Source organism: Lutzomyia longipalpis, chromosome 4, assembly GCF_024334085.1.
Source record: "Lutzomyia longipalpis isolate SR_M1_2022 chromosome 4, ASM2433408v1".
NCBI lineage: Eukaryota > Metazoa > Arthropoda > Insecta > Diptera > Psychodidae > Lutzomyia > Lutzomyia longipalpis.
In genome coordinates, this window is record NC_074710.1 from 23,237,137 (window position 1) to 23,254,248 (window position 17,112).

Sequence of the window (17,112 nt, forward strand, 5' to 3'; positions counted from 1 at the left end):
AAGCTTGGTCAGCTTACCCGTACATTTATGCTTGAATTACCCGAATATTAGCGAAGATTCGAATAATTTCGTCCAGATAAACACCCCTTCCTTGTAAATGAAGCATTTGAGTGTTTTACATTTTTTTAAATATTTTTTTTTACTTTCTTGTTTTAAAATATTTTCTCTTAATTAAATTCGAAAACTTTTAGAATTCTGGCGAATAATAAATTCGACTTACCAAGGCACGAAAAAATCGACTTATTGCAGCAGCCACTATCGCTTCTTCCTCTTGGGGATGAAGGTTGGAGCTTCGTCAGGTTCTTCTTCGGAATTCATGGAGAATTCCACATCCTGCTTGTCTCTGAACTTGATGTTCTTGAAGGAAATTATCTCAGGTTCCTCAGCGGCAGGAGTTTCAGCTGCAGGATCTTCTGCCACTTCTTTCTCTTTGTCTGCATCAACCTGGGCAAGAATTTTCCTCAGAGCGTTGTACATCTCAGTTCTGGTTAAAAAAAGAAAATCAGGATTATTTTTTAGGCTCCAAAACAGCCCAGAAAAAGAGCCTTCAAACTTACTTTTTGGACTCCTGAATAACATTCAATTTCACACTTGCTGGCCTCAGGAAGGTAATAAAGTCTCGTAGTTCCCGCATGCTGGAATGACTGGAGTAGCAGACGCGAATGTTGAAATTAGTCATCTTCACAAAGTCTCGAGATTCCTTCCAGTTTGTCCAGAACATGGCTGTTGGGAGAATCTTACGAACTTTCTTTCCGTTGCTCCTCACGACGGGACATCCGGGTTTCCAGCACGCGTGAATTTGACTCTGTTTCTCATCCACCGTGAACACACCATCCATGTCAGGGATGTACGCATAATCAGCCATATTCCATGGCTCAATATGAAGGGGCATCCGGGTGCGTTTGTGGATCTCCTTGAAGAGAAATTCCGATCCGTAGTGAGCTGGAGTCTTCAGCCACACAATATGCTCCTCAGACTTTGCTGTCCATTCCTCAATTAAATCCACAATGGTCTTTGTGCTGACAGACCGGGAGGGGAAATCCTCGTAGCTTTTGCAGAGGAATGTTGAGTCCACATAGACGTTATCCAGCTTCCCGCGAATTCGCTCAAAAACCCGAATATTCCGCACATCCTTCTCCCTGAGACGGAAATCTCCCGTATAGAGAACACGGAATGTGGGTGCTTCAAAGAGGAACATCACAGATCCTGGACAATGCCCAGCAGGGATTGCCGTAACACGCACACTTCCATTCTTCAGCTGAACTTCCGTCTCCACGCCAATTTCCAACGTTCTAACATCCTCCAATTGGGGATATCTCTGTCGGAGGATCACAGCGGAAATCTCACTCACATACAGTGGGCCAGGAAGTGCTCCCAAATGCAAACCAACCATATGATCCGTGTGACAATGGGATAGGAAGAACACGGAATTTTCACGATTTTCACCATCAAAACGATCAACTGATACACCAGGAAACTCCACAAGGGGTCCAGGAAAGGTACTCATCCTCCCTTGGCACTTGTCACACAACGAATGAGCTTCACAGGCACGGAAAAGTAAATCCGTCAAATCAGCAAAATGTTGTGAAATCGCTTCAAAATGTAAACATCTTATGTTAAGGTGTCCCAAAATTGACTTTTCTTAGCACAAAATAAAAATTAATGAAAATTTAATTTAACTTTCTTTCTTTTTATTTTAATTTTTTACATTCCTTTTCTGCTTTTAAAAGAGCTTCCATTTTCAAAAAAGAAGTTTTGAAGCTCTCATGAAAAAAATTAATATAAAATAATTTGATCTCAAATCAGAGGATTCACAGAAATCTCGCAGAATCTTGAAGAAAATTATTGTTTGCGAAGAAAAATTATTGAACATTCAGAAATAAAACTAAAAAATCAATTCTTCCGAAGCTGATTGAGCAGTTTAACTGCAGCAACTGTTTCATCAGGATGACCATCACGTATACAGCAGAGGTTGCCACATGCAGAGGATTCGGATGCTTCCTCAAGCTCCTGCTAAGGTAAGTCCTTTGAAAACTCAAATAAATTGAATTAAAAAAAAATCTTTTCCTTTTCAAGATGGCGCGGAAGCATCTACAAACTAGTATGGCTAGATTTGGTTACATTTCTCTCCATTTATTACACATTTAATATTATCTATCGCTTTGTCTTGGATGAAGAGCAAAAGAAGTGAGTAAAAAATGGAGAAAGGCGTCCTTAACGTAACCTAAAAAAAATTCTAAAATTTGTTTTTTTTTCAGTTACTTTGAAGGCTTGGTCATTTACTTCAACTCCTACACAAATCTCATTCCTCTCTCCTTCGTTCTGGGCTTCTACGTCTCAATGGTGATGACACGATGGTGGGATCAGTACCTAACAATTCCTCTACCCTTTTCCATCTCTGTGCTTGTTAGTGCAAATATTCACGGACAGGTACGTTAAGGTTCAAATTTTCTTCATTCTTTTTCAATGATTCTGACCCCTTCATCAGGTACTTGAAGTATAAATTACTGAATTTTCTTACAGGATGAAGGAGGACGTTTAATGAGACGAACTATAGTCCGGTACGTTTGCCTCTGCATTACAATGGTTTTCATAAATATCGCTCCGCGTGTGAAGAGGCGCTTTCCAACGCTCCAGCAACTCGTAGAGGCTGGGCTCCTCACGGATAACGAACGTGCAATAATAGCAAACATGAATGAACGTTTTCCGCGTACTTCAAAGCACTGGATGCCAATAGTTTGGGCAGCAAGTATCGTGACGCGTGCCCGGAAAGAAGGAAGAATACGTGATGACTTTGCCGTAAAGTCAATGATTGATGAATTAAATAAAGTCCGCCTAAAATGCGGGAATCTTGGTGAATACGACACCATCAGTATACCTCTCGTGTACACGCAAGTAGTCACCATAGCTGTCTATTCGTACTGCTTTGCAACCATTATGGGTAGTCAGTGGCGTGACTATGATGACGAAATTAATGGCTTCTCAATTCCACTGAATTTCCCCTTTTTCGCAACCCTCCAATTCTTCTTCTACATGGGATGGCTGAAAGTGGCTGAAGTCCTCATTAATCCCTTTGGGGAGGATGATGAGGACTTCGAAGTGAACTGGATGGTGGATCGGAATCTCCAGGAAACATACATGATTGTCAATTTGATGCACGATGAACATCCCGAGCTGGTTAAGGATCAATACTGGGATGAAGTCTTCCCTAGCGAACTACCTTACACAGAGGAAACAAAAGAATTCCGCGAACAACCACCGAAATCATCAACTGCTGACATTGAAGTCCAGAAAACACCTTCGAAGACTTCAGTGGACAATAAAACGGTTGGTACTATAAGTCTTATTCTTTAGTTAGTTTTTTTTATAAACTGTTATTGGATTTCTGTGTCTGTTTTCAATATGGCTCTTTGCCTAAGGAGACATACTTCGTCAGTTTTCTCAGACTTGCTTCATCAAGCAGGCTTCTGGCTTGCTTTATCAAAGCTTCCCTCTGATTTGCTTCTAATACCTAATAATTCAATCAAATTCATTAATTTCAAACAGATCGATGACAACGCGGATAAAAACCAATTAGGAGCACACAATGAATCCACAACGAGCGATCCCGACTCTGTGAATCTTGAGAATATAGTCACTTTAGCCCTAAAGCGTTACTTCAGCCGGGAAGATAGCCAATCGAGTAAGGAAGAAGCGCCTAAAACGGACCTTGATGAAATTCTCACAGCTTTAACATCCTCTGATCGGCATCCTCCCACCACGTCTTCAGCAGACAATAACCTCAACAAGTCGAGAAGTGAGAACAAGGACGATTCCACAAAAGAAGGATGCAGTAAACAGGAAGATACCAAAATGGCGGAACAAAATGGCGATGATGAATTTGAAAAATTACGTTTGGAACGTGAAAAAGAACGCCAGGAGCGTAAGAAGCAGCAGCAAATTACTCTTGAATCACTTAACATACCACAAGGATCCATGGATGTAGATGCATTGCTTGAGCAGCTTGTGACAAATATTACGGAGCAGGTTAATCAGCGCCTCTAGAGGAAAATTTCACAATGTTTAAAATAGCCGTTTAACCAATAAAAATTTCCTTCATTTCAAGCTTTTTATTTATATTTTGCCGTTGAATTAATTTTTTGATGAAATCAAAGTAATTCACGAAATCGCGTGAATTGAATTATTGTCGTGGAAACTTCAAAACATTGAAAACATCGCAGAAATCGACGGTTAAATTATCATTTAATTTAGCATTGCCTTTAGCTGGTTAACCTGAGATTGCAGTCTATACGGACAAAAGAGTTGATGCTGCAACAAGATGACCGTCACGTACACAGCGGAAGTTGCCACGTGCAGAGGATTCGGATGCTTCCTCAAGCTCCTGCTAAGGTGAGTCTTTTGAAAACTCAAAATTGAATTTTAAGAATTCTTTTCTTTTTCAAGATGGCGCGGAAGCATCTACAAACTTGTGTGGGTGGACTTGGTGACGTATCTTTCAGCTTATTACGCACTTAATTTCCTTTATCGATTTTATTTGGATGATGAGCAAAAGAAGTGAGTAAAAATGGAGAAAGGCGTGCTTAACGTAACCTAAAAAAATTTTGTTAACATTTTGTTTGTTTTTCGTAGAATATTCGTGGGTCTAGTCCTTTATGCTTCACTTTACACCAAATACATCCCAATTTCCTTCGTTCTTGGCTTCTATGTGACCATTGTCGTGAAGAGATGGTGGGAACAGTACACAACAATTCCCAAACCGAATTCAATATCAATGTTTGTGAGTTCTTACATCATCGGACAGGTGAGTTATGAAATTCAAAAAGTAACCGTTGACATTGTGATCCCTTCATCAGGTCCTTGAAATACTACAAATAATGGATTTTCTTACAGGACGAACGAGGACGATTAATGAGACGAACTATAGTCCGATACGTTTGCCTCTGCATAACAATGGTTCTAATAAGAGTAGCCCCAAGAGTGAAGAAGCGCTTCCCAACGCTCCAACGGCTCGTGGAAGCTGGCCTCCTAACGGACAGTGAACGAACTATAATAGCCAAAATGGATGAACGTTTTCCGCGTCCTTCGAAGCATTGGATGCCAATTGTTTGGGCAGCAAGTATCGTGACTCGTGCCCGCAAGGAAGGTCTCATACGGGATGACTTTGCCGTGAAGACACTTATTGATCAGCTTAACAGCCTTCGTGACAGTGCGAGTATTCTTCTCAAGTACGACACTATCACCATTCCTCTTGTCTACACACAAGTAGTCACCTTGGCCGTCTATTCGTACTGCGCCGCAAATATTTTGGCAAGCCAATGGTTTGAGAGTAGTGATGAAGGGAAAGATCAAGCCTTAGATGTCTACTTCCCATTTTTCTCAACGCTTCAATTCTTCTTCTACATGGGATGGCTGAAAGTAGCTGAAGTCCTCATTAATCCCTTTGGGGAGGATGATGAAGACTTCGAAGTGAATTGGATGATTGATGAAAATCTCAAAGGATGCTACATGATTGTCGATGAGATGCATCATGAGCATCCGGAGTTGATGAAGGATCAATACTGGGATGAAGTCTTCCCAAATGAGCTTCCTGGTGCGGAAGAATTTCACGAACAACACCCAGAAGCATCAACATCTAAGCTTGAGATTCCAGAAGCTGAAGCACACCTAACCTCTAAATTGCCACCAAAAATCATTGTGGATGACATGGTACGAGCCAACAACCAAAGACTTAAAAAAGAGTTTTTCTGTTGTTAACCTTCCTTTTTCATTTGTTTTTGCCTAAATAGAGTGATGGGAATGTTGAAAATGGTCAAGATCAACCAGGACAGAGTGCAGAGAACCTCGTTGATACTGTCACAATGGCATTTGAGCGTTTCTTCAGGACAGAAGATGAGCAATCAATGCAATACTTGGAGGAAACTACCCAAGTATCAACTGCTCCGAGTAGGGCCAGCTTGTCTGAAGGTTCAAAAGTCACGATTACTGTGCCAGATGGAAGTCTTGAGGAAGACAATGAGACACCTGAAGATGATGAATTTGAAAAACTTCGCTTAACTCGTGAAAAAGAACGCCAGGAGAGGAATAAACTGTTGATTTCCAACCCTACACAAGACGTTGCAACAACTTTAGATATGAGCGCTTTTCTTGAACAAATTATTGACAAAAATATGGATAAAATTGAACCAGATTCAGATTAAAAGCTTGAATTTTCCTCTTTACTATCCATTTTTTTCTCTTTTGATCCTCCGTGATGCTTTTGCGGAGTTTTAAATTCAAATATGGCGGATTAACAGTTTTCATGTCTTCACTGTCTTCAATTTCCACTAAAAAAAAAACTAAGAGTGCTAAGATTTAGGGGCTTTGGGGCCTTCTTTGTCGTTTTTCTTGTTTCTATCATACTTTTCCTTATATTTTCTGCAATTTTTCTGCACAGAAAATGCTTTTTGAGCCTTAAAATCGTTTAGGGGAGATCGGGGTAAAGTCATTTTGGAATTTTAAAATGCCAATTTCTCCAAACTTATAAATCGGAAAAAAAAATTAGAGTGAGAAGCCCAATCAACCTACAATATTTGACTGTACATAATTTGAGGATTATCCGATCAGTATCTACTTTAGAATGAAAATAAATTTTTGGCCCATTCCCCAAACTTTTGTGTATTGTGGAAAATCTATTCTCCGAAACTTTTCTTTTAGCAATTTTCCAATCCGATAATTTTTCTCACAAGCTGGGTTAGTATAGAAAATGTTGCCAAGATGTATTTTTCACAAACTTTTAATGATTTTTCTGAACAAATTATTAAATCAAAATACGCCTCTTGGGGTAAATATAGTCAACTAATGTAAATCATATGAAACATCGAAATTTTTGACATATTTACTAACCATTTCTCTGTTTTAATGGTTATAAAATTAAAATTTCTTGTCGCGGTTTATCTGGCGAATATTTTGTTTTCTTTTTGTGAATTATGCGAATATTTCTGAAGATCTGAATGCTTGACTTCACATGAACATCTTTTGCTAAAAATTGAACAACTCAAAATCGAAAAGTAAAACCAAAAACGTATTTAAGACTTTTTGGTTTGAGTTTAGTCTTTTTTGAGACTTTAATATATTTTTTTTATGCAGTTTTGGAACTGAAAACCAAAAATTTATCGGCATGAATTGTTTTTTTTTTGTTACATGAACTACTTTTTGGCTCTCTTGTTAGCTCTTAAAAACAGGACAAAACGTTAAAAAAAATTAAAATATGAAATTTAATTAGATGTGTCCTTAAATTAAAACTCGCAAAAAAGGTATTTTGTAGTACAAATAAGTTAATAATTGAGTCAACAAAGATAAAAGTTGAGTCATGATAACATATTTGAGTCACAAAAAGTCTTTTCTGGCGTCACAATTGGATAGAGCCTTTAGCCGTTTAATGAGAATTTAAGGCTATTTTTTTATTAAATTTTTCTCTAAAAGAAAACTTCAAAAATCCCTCTAAAATGTCTCTAAAAGTTCCCATAATTTCTGATATCATCCCTCTTCTGTTTGAATTTACTACTTTTCAGTTTGATTTAAGTCATTTAATTGTTTTTATGCTCGAATTATCCGAATATTAGCGAAGATTCGAATAATTTCGTCCAGATAAACCCCCCTTCCTTGTAAATGAAGCATTTGAGTGTTTTACATTTTTTTTAATAATATTTTTTTTTACTTTCTTGCTTTAAAAATATTTTTCTTAATTAAATTCGAAAACTTTTAGAATTCTGGCGAATAATAAATTCGACTTACCAAGGCACGAAAAAATCGACTTATTGCAGCAGCCACTATCGCTTCTTCCTCTTGGGGATGAAGGTTGGAGCTTCGTCAGGTTCTTCTTCGGAATTCATGGAGAATTCCACATCCTGCTTGTCTCTGAACTTGATGTTCTTGAAGGAAATTATCTCAGGTTCCTCAGCGGCAGGAGTTTCAGCTGCAGGATCTTCTGCCACTTCTTTCTCTTTGTCTGCATCAACCTGGGCAAGAATTTTCCTCAGAGCGTTGTACATCTCAGTTCTGGTTAAAAAAAGAAAATCAGGATTATTTTTTAGGCTCCAAAACAGCCCAGAAAAAGAGCCTTCAAACTTACTTTTTGGACTCCTGAATAACATTCAATTTCACACTTGCTGGCCTCAGGAAGGTAATAAAGTCTCGTAGTTCCCGCATGCTGGAATGACTGGAGTAGCAGACGCGAATGTTGAAATTAGTCATCTTCACAAAGTCTCGAGATTCCTTCCAGTTTGTCCAGAACATGGCTGTTGGGAGAATCTTACGAACTTTCTTTCCGTTGCTCCTCACGACGGGACATCCGGGTTTCCAGCACGCGTGAATTTGACTCTGTTTCTCATCCACCGTGAACACACCATCCATGTCAGGGATGTACGCATAATCAGCCATATTCCATGGCTCAATATGAAGGGGCATCCGGGTGCGTTTGTGGATCTCCTTGAAGAGAAATTCCGATCCGTAGTGAGCTGGAGTCTTCAGCCACACAATATGCTCCTCAGACTTTGCTGTCCATTCCTCAATTAAATCCACAATGGTCTTTGTGCTGACAGACCGGGAGGGGAAATCCTCGTAGCTTTTGCAGAGGAATGTTGAGTCCACATAGACGTTATCCAGCTTCCCGCGAATTCGCTCAAAAACCCGAATATTCCGCACATCCTTCTCCCTGAGACGGAAATCTCCCGTATAGAGAACACGGAATGTGGGTGCTTCAAAGAGGAACATCACAGATCCTGGACAATGCCCAGCAGGGATTGCCGTAACACGCACACTTCCATTCTTCAGCTGAACTTCCGTCTCCACGCCAATTTCCAACGTTCTAACATCCTCCAATTGGGGATATCTCTGTCGGAGGATCACAGCGGAAATCTCACTCACATACAGTGGGCCAGGAAGTGCTCCCAAATGCAAACCAACCATATGATCCGTGTGACAATGGGATAGGAAGAACACGGAATTTTCACGATTTTCACCATCAAAACGATCAACTGATACACCAGGAAACTCCACAAGGGGTCCAGGAAAGGTACTCATCCTCCCTTGGCACTTGTCACACAACGAATGAGCTTCACAGGCACGGAAAAGTAAATCCGTCAAATCAGCAAAATGTTGTGAAATCGCTTCGAAATGTAAACATCTTATGTCAAGGTGTCCCAAAATTGACTTTTCTTAGCACAAAATAAAAATTAATGAAAATAATGAGAAAAACACATTTTTGGGACTCAAAAATCGCAGTGGATGCTCAGGGGGCCCCCTGGGGGCTTCAGTAATAATTTAGGTGCGCAACTCCCCGGATTTTTGGCGGAATTTTTGGAGTTTGGAGTTCTACGCCGAAAACTTTTGGCGGCGGTGTTTAAAGACAATTTTCTTCGCTCCCACGCAATTTTCCGGCTTTTCCTGCCGCAGGGGACTTCTTTGGGGCCCCCTGCACCTCCTCTGAGGGTTTTTGAGGTTTTCTGGGCGGTTTTTCGGGGAGCAATTATGGGGTGGAAAAGTCGCCGGCCGTTTTCGTTTTTCTCTTCAACAAACAGTGCCAAAAAGTAGCAGTGTGGTAGCCTTTGGAACTACATTTGGGTCGTCAAATTCAAAGAGTAATCAAAAAGATCAAAAATTAATTTAATTTAACTTTCTTAATTTTTTACATTCCTTTTATGCTTTTAAAAGAGCTTCCATTTTCAAAAAAGAAGTTTTGAAGCTCTCATGAAAAAAATTAATATAAAATAATTTGATCTCAAATCAAAGGATTCACAGAAATCTCGATATATTCTTGAAGAAAATTATTGTTTGCGAAGAAAAATTATTGAACATTCAGAAATAAAACTAAAAAAATCAATTCTTCTGAAGCTAATTGAGCAGTTTAACTGTAGCAGTAACGATTTTAACGGGATGACCATCACATACACAGCGGAAGTTGCCACGTGCAGAGGATTCGGATGCTTCCTCAAGCTCCTGCTAAGGTAAGTCCTTTGAAAACTCAAATAAATTGAATTTAAAAAAAAATCTTTTCCTTTTCAAGATGGCGCGGAAGCATCTACAAACTAGTATGGCTGGACTTGGTTACATTTCTCTCTATTTATTATACACTTAATCTCATCTATCGCTTTGTCTTGGATGAAGAGCAAAAGAAGTGAGTAAAAATGGAGAAAAGCGTCCTTAACGTAACCTAAAAAAAATTCTAAAATTTGTTTTTTTTTCAGTTACTTTGATGGCTTGGTCATTTACTTCAACTCCTACGCAAATCTCATTCCTCTCTCCTTCGTTCTGGGCTTCTACGTCTCAATGGTGATGACACGATGGTGGGATCAGTACCTAACAATCCCTCTACCCTTTTCCATCTCTGTACTTGTTAGTGCAAATATTCACGGACAGGTATGTTAAGGTTTAAGTTTTCTTTATTCCTTTTCAAGGATTCTGACCCCTTCATCAGGTACTTGGAGTATAAATTACTGAATTTTCTTACAGGATGAAGGAGGACGTTTAATGAGACGAACTATAGTCCGGTACGTTTGCCTCTGCATTACAATGGTTTTCATAAATATCTCTCCGCGTGTGAAGAGGCGCTTTCCAACGCTCCAGCAACTCGTAGAGGCTGGACTCCTCACGGAAAACGAACGTGCAATAATAGCAAACATGAATGAACGTTTTCCGCGTCCTTCGAAGCACTGGATGCCAATAGTTTGGGCAGCAAGTATCGTGACGCGTGCCCGGAAAGAAGGAAGAATACGTGATGATTTTGCCGTAAAGTCAATGATTGATGAATTAAATAAGGTCCGCCTAAAATGCGGGATTCTTAGTGAATACGACACCATCAGTATACCTCTCGTGTACACGCAAGTAGTCACCATAGCTGTCTATTCGTACTGCTTTGCAACCATTATGGGTAGTCAGTGGCGTGACTATGATGACGAAATTAATGGCTTCTCAATTCCACTGAATTTCCCCTTTTTCGCAACCCTCCAATTCTTCTTCTACATGGGATGGCTGAAAGTAGCTGAAGTCCTCATTAATCCCTTTGGGAAGGATGATGAAGACTTCGAAGTGAACTGGATGGTGGATCGGAATCTCCAGGAAACATACATGATTGTCGATTTTATGCACGATGAACATCCCGAGCTGGTTAAGGATCAATACTGGGATCAAGTCTTCCCTAGCGAGCTACCTTACACAGAGGAAACAAAAGAATTCCGCGAACAACCACCGAAATCATCAACTGCTGACATTGAAGTCCAGAAAACACCTTCGAAGACTTCAGTGGACATCAAAACGGTTGGTACTAGAAGTCTTATTCTTTAGTTAGTTTATATAAACTGTTATTGGATTTCTGTGGCTGTTTTCAATATGGCTCTTTGCCTAAGGAGACATACTTCGTCAGTTTTCTCAGCCTTGCTTCATCAAGCAGGCCTCTGGCTTGCTTTATCAAAGCTTCCCTCTGATTTGCTTCTAATACCTAATAATTCAATCAAATTCATTAATTTCAAACAGATCGATGACAACGCGGATAAAAACCAATTAGGAGCACACAATGAATCCACAACGAGCGATCCCGACTCTGTGAATCTTGAGAATATAGTCACTTTAGCCCTAAAGCGTTACTTCAGCCGGGAAGAAAGCCAATCGAGTAAGGAAGAAGCGCCTAAAACGGACCTTGATGAAATTCTCACAGCTTTAACATCCTCTGATCAGCCTCCTCCTACCACGTCTTCAGCAGACAATAACCTCAACAAGTCGAGAAGTGAGAACAATGACGATTCCACAAAAGAAGGATGCAGTAAACAGGAAGATACCAAAATGGCGGAACAAAATGGCGATGATGAATTTGAAAAATTACGTTTGGAACGTGAAAAAGAACGCCAGGAGCGTAAGAAGCAGCAACAAATTACTCTTGAATCACTTAACATACCCCAAGGAACCATGGATGTAGATGCATTGCTTGAGCAGCTTGTGACAAAGATTACGGAGTAGGTTAATCAGCGCCTCTAGAGGAAAATTTCACAATGTTTAAAATGTTCGTTTAACCAATAAAAATTTCCTTCATTTCAAGCTTTTTATTTATATTTTGCCGTTGAATTTAATTTTTTGATGAAATCAAAGTAATTCACGAAATCGCGTGAATTGAATTATTGTCGTGGAAACTTCAAAACATTGAAAACATCGCAGAAATCGACGGTTAAATTATCATTTAATTTAGCATTGCCTTTAGCTGGTTAACCTGAGATTGCAGTCTATACGGACAAAAGAGTTGATGCTGCAACAAGATGACCGTCACGTATACAGCGGAAGTTGCCACATGCAGAGGATTCGGATGCTTCCTCAAGCTCCTGCTAAGGTGAGTCTTTTGAAAACTCAAAATTGAATTTTAAGAATTCTTTTCTTTTTCAAGGTGGCGCGGAAGCATCTACAAACTTGTATGGGTGGACTTGGTGACGTATCTTTCAGCTTATTACGCACTTAATTTCCTTTATCGATTTTATTTGGATGAAGAGCAAAAGAAGTGAGTAAAAATGGAGAAAAACGTGCTTAACGTAACCTAAAAAAATTTTGTTAACATTTTGTTTGTTTTTCGTAGAATATTCGTATGTCTGGTCCTTTATGCTTCACTTTACACCAAATACATCCCAATTTCCTTCGTTCTTGGCTTCTATGTGACCATTGTCGTGAAGAGATGGTGGGAACAGTACACAACAATTCCCAAACCGAATTCAATATCATTGTTTGTGAGTTCTTACATCATCGGACAGGTGAGATATGAAATTCAAAAAATAACCGTTGTCATTGTGATTCCTTCATCAGGTCCTTGAAATACTACAAATAATGAATTTTCTTACAGGACGAACGAGGAAGGTTAATGAGACGAACAATAGTCAGGTACGTTTGCCTCTGCATAACAATGGTTCTAATAAGAGTAGCCCCGCGCGTTAAGAAGCGCTTCCCAACGCTCCAACGGCTCGTGGAAGCTGGCCTCCTAACGGACAGTGAACGAACTATAATAGCCAAAATGGATGAACGTTTTCCGCGTCCTTCGAAGCATTGGATGCCAATTGTTTGGGCAGCAAGTATCGTGACTCGTGCCCGCAAGGAAGGTCTCATACGGGATGACTTTGCCGTGAAGACACTTATTGATCAGCTTAACAGCCTTCGTGACAGTGCGAGTATTCTTCTCAAGTACGACACTATCACCATTCCTCTTGTCTACACACAAGTAGTCACCTTGGCCGTCTATTCGTACTGCGCCGCAAATATTTTGGCAAGCCAATGGTTTGAGAGTAGTGATGAAGGGAAAGATCAAGCCTTAGATGTCTACTTCCCATTTTTCTCAACGCTTCAATTCTTCTTCTACATGGGATGGCTGAAAGTAGCTGAAGTCCTCATTAATCCCTTTGGGGAGGATGATGAAGACTTCGAAGTGAATTGGATGATTGATGAAAATCTCAAAGGATGCTACATGATTGTCGATGAGATGCACGATGAACACCCGGAACTGGTTAAGGATCAATACTGGGATGAAGTCTTCCCAAATGAGCTTCCTGGTGCGGAAGAATTTCACGAACAACACCCAGAAGCATCAACATCTAAGCTTGAGATTCCAGAAGCTGAAGCACACCTAACCTCTAAATTGCCACCAAAAATCATTGTGGATGACATGGTACGAGCCAACAACCAAAGATTTAAAAAAGAGTTTTTCTGTTGTTAACCTTCCTTTTTCATTTGTTTTTGCCTAAATAGAGTGATGGGAATGTTGAAAATGGTCAAGATCAACCAGGACAGAGTGCAGAGAACCTCGTTGATACTGTCACAATGGCATTTGAGCGTTTCTTCAGGACAGAAGATGAGCAATCAATGCAATACTTGAAGGAAACTACCCAAGTATCAACTGCTCCGAGTAGGGCCAGCTTGTCTGAAGGTTCAAAAGTCACGATTACTGTGCCAGATGGAAGTCTTGAGGAAGACAATGAGACACCTGAAGATGATGAATTTGAAAAACTTCGCTTAACTCGTGAAAAAGAACGCCAGGAGAGGAATAAACTGTTGATTTCCAACCCTACACAAGACGTTGCAACAACTTTAGATATGAGCGCTTTTCTTGAACAAATTATTGACAAAAATATGGATAAAATTGAACCAGATTCAGATTAAAAGCTTGAATTTTCCTCTTTACTATCCATTTTTTTCTCTTTTGATCCTCCGTGATGCTTTTGCGGAGTTTTAAATTCAAATATGGCGGATTAACAGTTTTCATGTCTTCACTGTCTTCAATTTCCACTAAAAAAAAAACTAAGAGTGCTAAGATTTAGGGGCTTTGGGGCCTTCTTTGTCGTTTTTCTTGTTTCTATCATACTTTTCCTTATATTTTCTGCAATTTTTCTGCACAGAAAATGCTTTTTGAGCCTTAAAATCGTTTAGGGGAGATCGGGGTAAAGTCATTTTGGAATTTTAAAATGCCAATTTCTCCAAACTTATAAATCGGAAAAAAAAATTAGAGTGAGAAGCCCAATCAACCTACAATATTTGACTGTACATAATTTGAGGATTATCCGATCAGTATCTACTTTAGAATGAAAATAAATTTTTGGCCCATTCCCCAAACTTTTGTGTATTGTGGAAAATCTATTCTCCGAAACTTTTCTTTTAGCAATTTTCCAATCCGATAATTTTTCTCACAAGCTGGGTTAGTATAGAAAATGTTGCCAAGATGTATTTTTCACAAACTTTTAATGATTTTTCTGAACAAATTATTAAATCAAAATACGCCTCTTGGGGTAAATATAGTCAACTAATGTAAATCATATGAAACATCGAAATTTTTGACATATTTACTAACCATTTCTCTGTTTTAATGGTTATAAAATTAAAATTTCTTGTCGCGGTTTATCTGGCGAATATTTTGTTTTCTTTTTGTGAATTATGCGAATATTTCTGAAGATCTGAATGCTTGACTTCACATGAACATCTTTTGCTAAAAATTGAACAACTCAAAATCGAAAAGTAAAACCAAAAACGTATTTAAGACTTTTTGGTTTGAGTTTAGTCTTTTTTGAGACTTTAATATATTTTTTTTATGCAGTTTTGGAACTGAAAACCAAAAATTTATCGGCATGAATTGTTTTTTTTTTGTTACATGAACTACTTTTTGGCTCTCTTGTTAGCTCTTAAAAACAGGACAAAACGTTAAAAAAAATTAAAATATGAAATTTAATTAGATGTGTCCTTAAATTAAAACTCGCAAAAAAGGTATTTTGTAGTACAAATAAGTTAATAATTGAGTCAACAAAGATAAAAGTTGAGTCATGATAACATATTTGAGTCACAAAAAGTCTTTTCTGGCGTCACAATTGGATAGAGCCTTTAGCCGTTTAATGAGAATTTAAGGCTATTTTTTTATTAAATTTTTCTCTAAAAGAAAACTTCAAAAATCCCTCTAAAATGTCTCTAAAAGTTCCCATAATTTCTGATATCATCCCTCTTCTGTTTGAATTTACTACTTTTCAGTTTGATTTAAGTCATTTAATTGTTTTTATGCTCGAATTATCCGAATATTAGCGAAGATTCGAATAATTTCGTCCAGATAAACCCCCCTTCCTTGTAAATGAAGCATTTGAGTGTTTTACATTTTTTTTAATAATATTTTTTTTTACTTTCTTGCTTTAAAAATATTTTTCTTAATTAAATTCGAAAACTTTTAGAATTCTGGCGAATAATAAATTCGACTTACCAAGGCACGAAAAAATCGACTTATTGCAGCAGCCACTATCGCTTCTTCCTCTTGGGGATGAAGGTTGGAGCTTCGTCAGGTTCTTCTTCGGAATTCATGGAGAATTCCACATCCTGCTTGTCTCTGAACTTGATGTTCTTGAAGGAAATTATCTCAGGTTCCTCAGCGGCAGGAGTTTCAGCTGCAGGATCTTCTGCCACTTCTTTCTCTTTGTCTGCATCAACCTGGGCAAGAATTTTCCTCAGAGCGTTGTACATCTCAGTTCTGGTTAAAAAAAGAAAATCAGGATTATTTTTTAGGCTCCAAAACAGCCCAGAAAAAGAGCCTTCAAACTTACTTTTTGGACTCCTGAATAACATTCAATTTCACACTTGCTGGCCTCAGGAAGGTAATAAAGTCTCGTAGTTCCCGCATGCTGGAATGACTGGAGTAGCAGACGCGAATGTTGAAATTAGTCATCTTCACAAAGTCTCGAGATTCCTTCCAGTTTGTCCAGAACATGGCTGTTGGGAGAATCTTACGAACTTTCTTTCCGTTGCTCCTCACGACGGGACATCCGGGTTTCCAGCACGCGTGAATTTGACTCTGTTTCTCATCCACCGTGAACACACCATCCATGTCAGGGATGTACGCATAATCAGCCATATTCCATGGCTCAATATGAAGGGGCATCCGGGTGCGTTTGTGGATCTCCTTGAAGAGAAATTCCGATCCGTAGTGAGCTGGAGTCTTCAGCCACACAATATGCTCCTCAGACTTTGCTGTCCATTCCTCAATTAAATCCACAATGGTCTTTGTGCTGACAGACCGGGAGGGGAAATCCTCGTAGCTTTTGCAGAGGAATGTTGAGTCCACATAGACGTTATCCAGCTTCCCGCGAATTCGCTCAAAAACCCGAATCCATATGATCCGTGTGACAATGGGATAGGAAGAACACGGAATTTTCACGATTTTCACCATCAAAACGATCAACTGATACACCAGGAAACTCCACAAGGGGTCCAGGAAAGGTACTCATCCTCCCTTGGCACTTGTCACACAACGTATGAGCTTCACGAGCACGGAAAAATAAATCCGTCAAATCAGCAAAATGTTGTGAAATCGCTTCAAAATGTAAACATCTTATGTCAAGGTGTCCCAAAATTGACTTTTCTTAGCACAAAATAAAAATTAATGAAAATAATGAGAAAAACACATTTTTGGGACTCAAAAATCGCAGTGGATGCTCAGAGGGCCCTCTGGGGAGGTTCTGTAAAAATTTAGGGGCGCAACTCCCCGGATTTTTGTGCGGAATTTTTGGAGTTTGGAGTTCTACGCCGAAAACTTTTGGCGGCGGTGTTTAAAGTTAATTTTCTTCGCTCCCACGCAATTTTCCG

General features: G+C 39.1%; 9 protein-coding genes across 9 annotated transcripts in view; 5 read left to right on the plus strand and 4 right to left on the minus strand.

Annotated features, from left to right (window-relative positions):
- Nucleotides 1–327, minus strand: part of LOC129795047 (protein artemis-like) — a 10,621-nt gene extending 10,294 nt beyond the window's left edge. Inside the window, exon 1 of the mRNA XM_055836067.1 lies at nt 221–327. The gene's annotated coding sequence lies outside the window, so the exon portion shown is untranslated. The remainder of the gene's footprint in view (nt 1–220) is intronic.
- The window catches only part of LOC129795035 (probable asparagine--tRNA ligase, mitochondrial), a 1,173,171-nt gene that overhangs the window by 142,586 nt on the left and 1,013,473 nt on the right, over nt 1–17,112 (plus strand). The gene's annotated exons all lie outside the window — the stretch shown is intronic.
- Nucleotides 101–7,874, minus strand: LOC129795049 (protein artemis-like). The gene is made up of 3 exons (XM_055836070.1): nt 7,774–7,874; nt 558–1,539; nt 101–484 (listed from the first exon to the last, which is right to left on the minus strand). The coding sequence occupies exons 2-3, from the start codon at nt 1,505–1,507 to the stop codon at nt 256–258; spliced, it is 1,179 nt and encodes a 392-aa protein (XP_055692045.1). The 5' UTR covers nt 1,508–1,539; nt 7,774–7,874; the 3' UTR covers nt 101–255.
- On the minus strand, nt 1,670–15,837 carry LOC129795046 (protein artemis-like). Its single transcript, XM_055836066.1, has 3 exons — nt 15,737–15,837; nt 8,111–9,092; nt 1,670–8,037 (listed from the first exon to the last, which is right to left on the minus strand). The coding sequence occupies exons 2-3, from the start codon at nt 9,058–9,060 to the stop codon at nt 7,809–7,811; spliced, it is 1,179 nt and encodes a 392-aa protein (XP_055692041.1). The 5' UTR covers nt 9,061–9,092; nt 15,737–15,837; the 3' UTR covers nt 1,670–7,808.
- LOC129795016 (bestrophin-2-like) lies at nt 1,917–4,104 on the plus strand. Its single transcript, XM_055836021.1, has 5 exons — nt 1,917–2,018; nt 2,077–2,187; nt 2,259–2,430; nt 2,524–3,327; nt 3,547–4,104. The coding sequence occupies exons 1-5, from the start codon at nt 1,948–1,950 to the stop codon at nt 4,042–4,044; spliced, it is 1,656 nt and encodes a 551-aa protein (XP_055691996.1). The 5' UTR covers nt 1,917–1,947; the 3' UTR covers nt 4,045–4,104.
- LOC129795254 (bestrophin-4-like) lies at nt 4,104–6,197 on the plus strand. Its single transcript, XM_055836338.1, has 5 exons — nt 4,104–4,389; nt 4,444–4,554; nt 4,630–4,801; nt 4,891–5,706; nt 5,787–6,197. Exons 1-5 carry the CDS (start codon nt 4,319–4,321, stop codon nt 6,195–6,197), a joined length of 1,581 nt encoding a protein of 526 aa, XP_055692313.1. The 5' UTR covers nt 4,104–4,318.
- On the minus strand, nt 9,625–16,936 carry LOC129795115 (protein artemis-like). Its single transcript, XM_055836156.1, is given in 3 exon segments — nt 9,625–16,000; nt 16,074–16,636; nt 16,638–16,936. Coding segments are annotated over 3 exon segments (909 nt in total). The 5' UTR covers nt 16,755–16,936; the 3' UTR covers nt 9,625–15,771.
- Nucleotides 10,507–11,509, plus strand: LOC129795087 (bestrophin-2-like). The gene has a single exon (XM_055836123.1). The coding sequence runs from the start codon at nt 10,507–10,509 to the stop codon at nt 11,317–11,319; it is 813 nt and encodes a 270-aa protein (XP_055692098.1). The 3' UTR covers nt 11,320–11,509.
- On the plus strand, nt 12,872–16,636 carry LOC129795082 (bestrophin-2-like). The gene has a single exon (XM_055836118.1). The coding sequence runs from the start codon at nt 12,872–12,874 to the stop codon at nt 13,715–13,717; it is 846 nt and encodes a 281-aa protein (XP_055692093.1). The 3' UTR covers nt 13,718–16,636.

Excerpts from the sequence above, each read along its gene's own strand:
- LOC129795016 (XM_055836021.1), top strand. The coding sequence starts at position 1,948 with ATGACCATCACGTATACAGCAGAGGTTGCCACATGCAGAGGATTCGGA. Across the intron at positions 2,019-2,076 it reads TTCCTCAAGCTCCTGCTAAG|ATGGCGCGGAAGCATCTACA; the intron begins GTAAGTCCTTTG and ends TTCCTTTTCAAG. Across the intron at positions 2,431-2,523 it reads GTGCAAATATTCACGGACAG|GATGAAGGAGGACGTTTAAT; the intron begins GTACGTTAAGGT and ends ATTTTCTTACAG.
- LOC129795254 (XM_055836338.1), top strand. The coding sequence starts at position 4,319 with ATGACCGTCACGTACACAGCGGAAGTTGCCACGTGCAGAGGATTCGGA. Across the intron at positions 4,390-4,443 it reads TTCCTCAAGCTCCTGCTAAG|ATGGCGCGGAAGCATCTACA; the intron begins GTGAGTCTTTTG and ends TTCTTTTTCAAG. Across the intron at positions 4,802-4,890 it reads GTTCTTACATCATCGGACAG|GACGAACGAGGACGATTAAT; the intron begins GTGAGTTATGAA and ends ATTTTCTTACAG.
- LOC129795046 (XM_055836066.1), bottom strand. The coding sequence starts at position 9,060 with ATGAGTACCTTTCCTGGACCCCTTGTGGAGTTTCCTGGTGTATCAGTT. Across the intron at positions 8,038-8,110 it reads GTTATTCAGGAGTCCAAAAA|AACTGAGATGTACAACGCTC; the intron begins GTAAGTTTGAAG and ends TTTTTTAACCAG.
- LOC129795082 (XM_055836118.1), top strand. The coding sequence starts at position 12,872 with ATGAGACGAACAATAGTCAGGTACGTTTGCCTCTGCATAACAATGGTT.
- LOC129795087 (XM_055836123.1), top strand. The coding sequence starts at position 10,507 with ATGAGACGAACTATAGTCCGGTACGTTTGCCTCTGCATTACAATGGTT.
- LOC129795049 (XM_055836070.1), bottom strand. The coding sequence starts at position 1,507 with ATGAGTACCTTTCCTGGACCCCTTGTGGAGTTTCCTGGTGTATCAGTT. Across the intron at positions 485-557 it reads GTTATTCAGGAGTCCAAAAA|AACTGAGATGTACAACGCTC; the intron begins GTAAGTTTGAAG and ends TTTTTTAACCAG.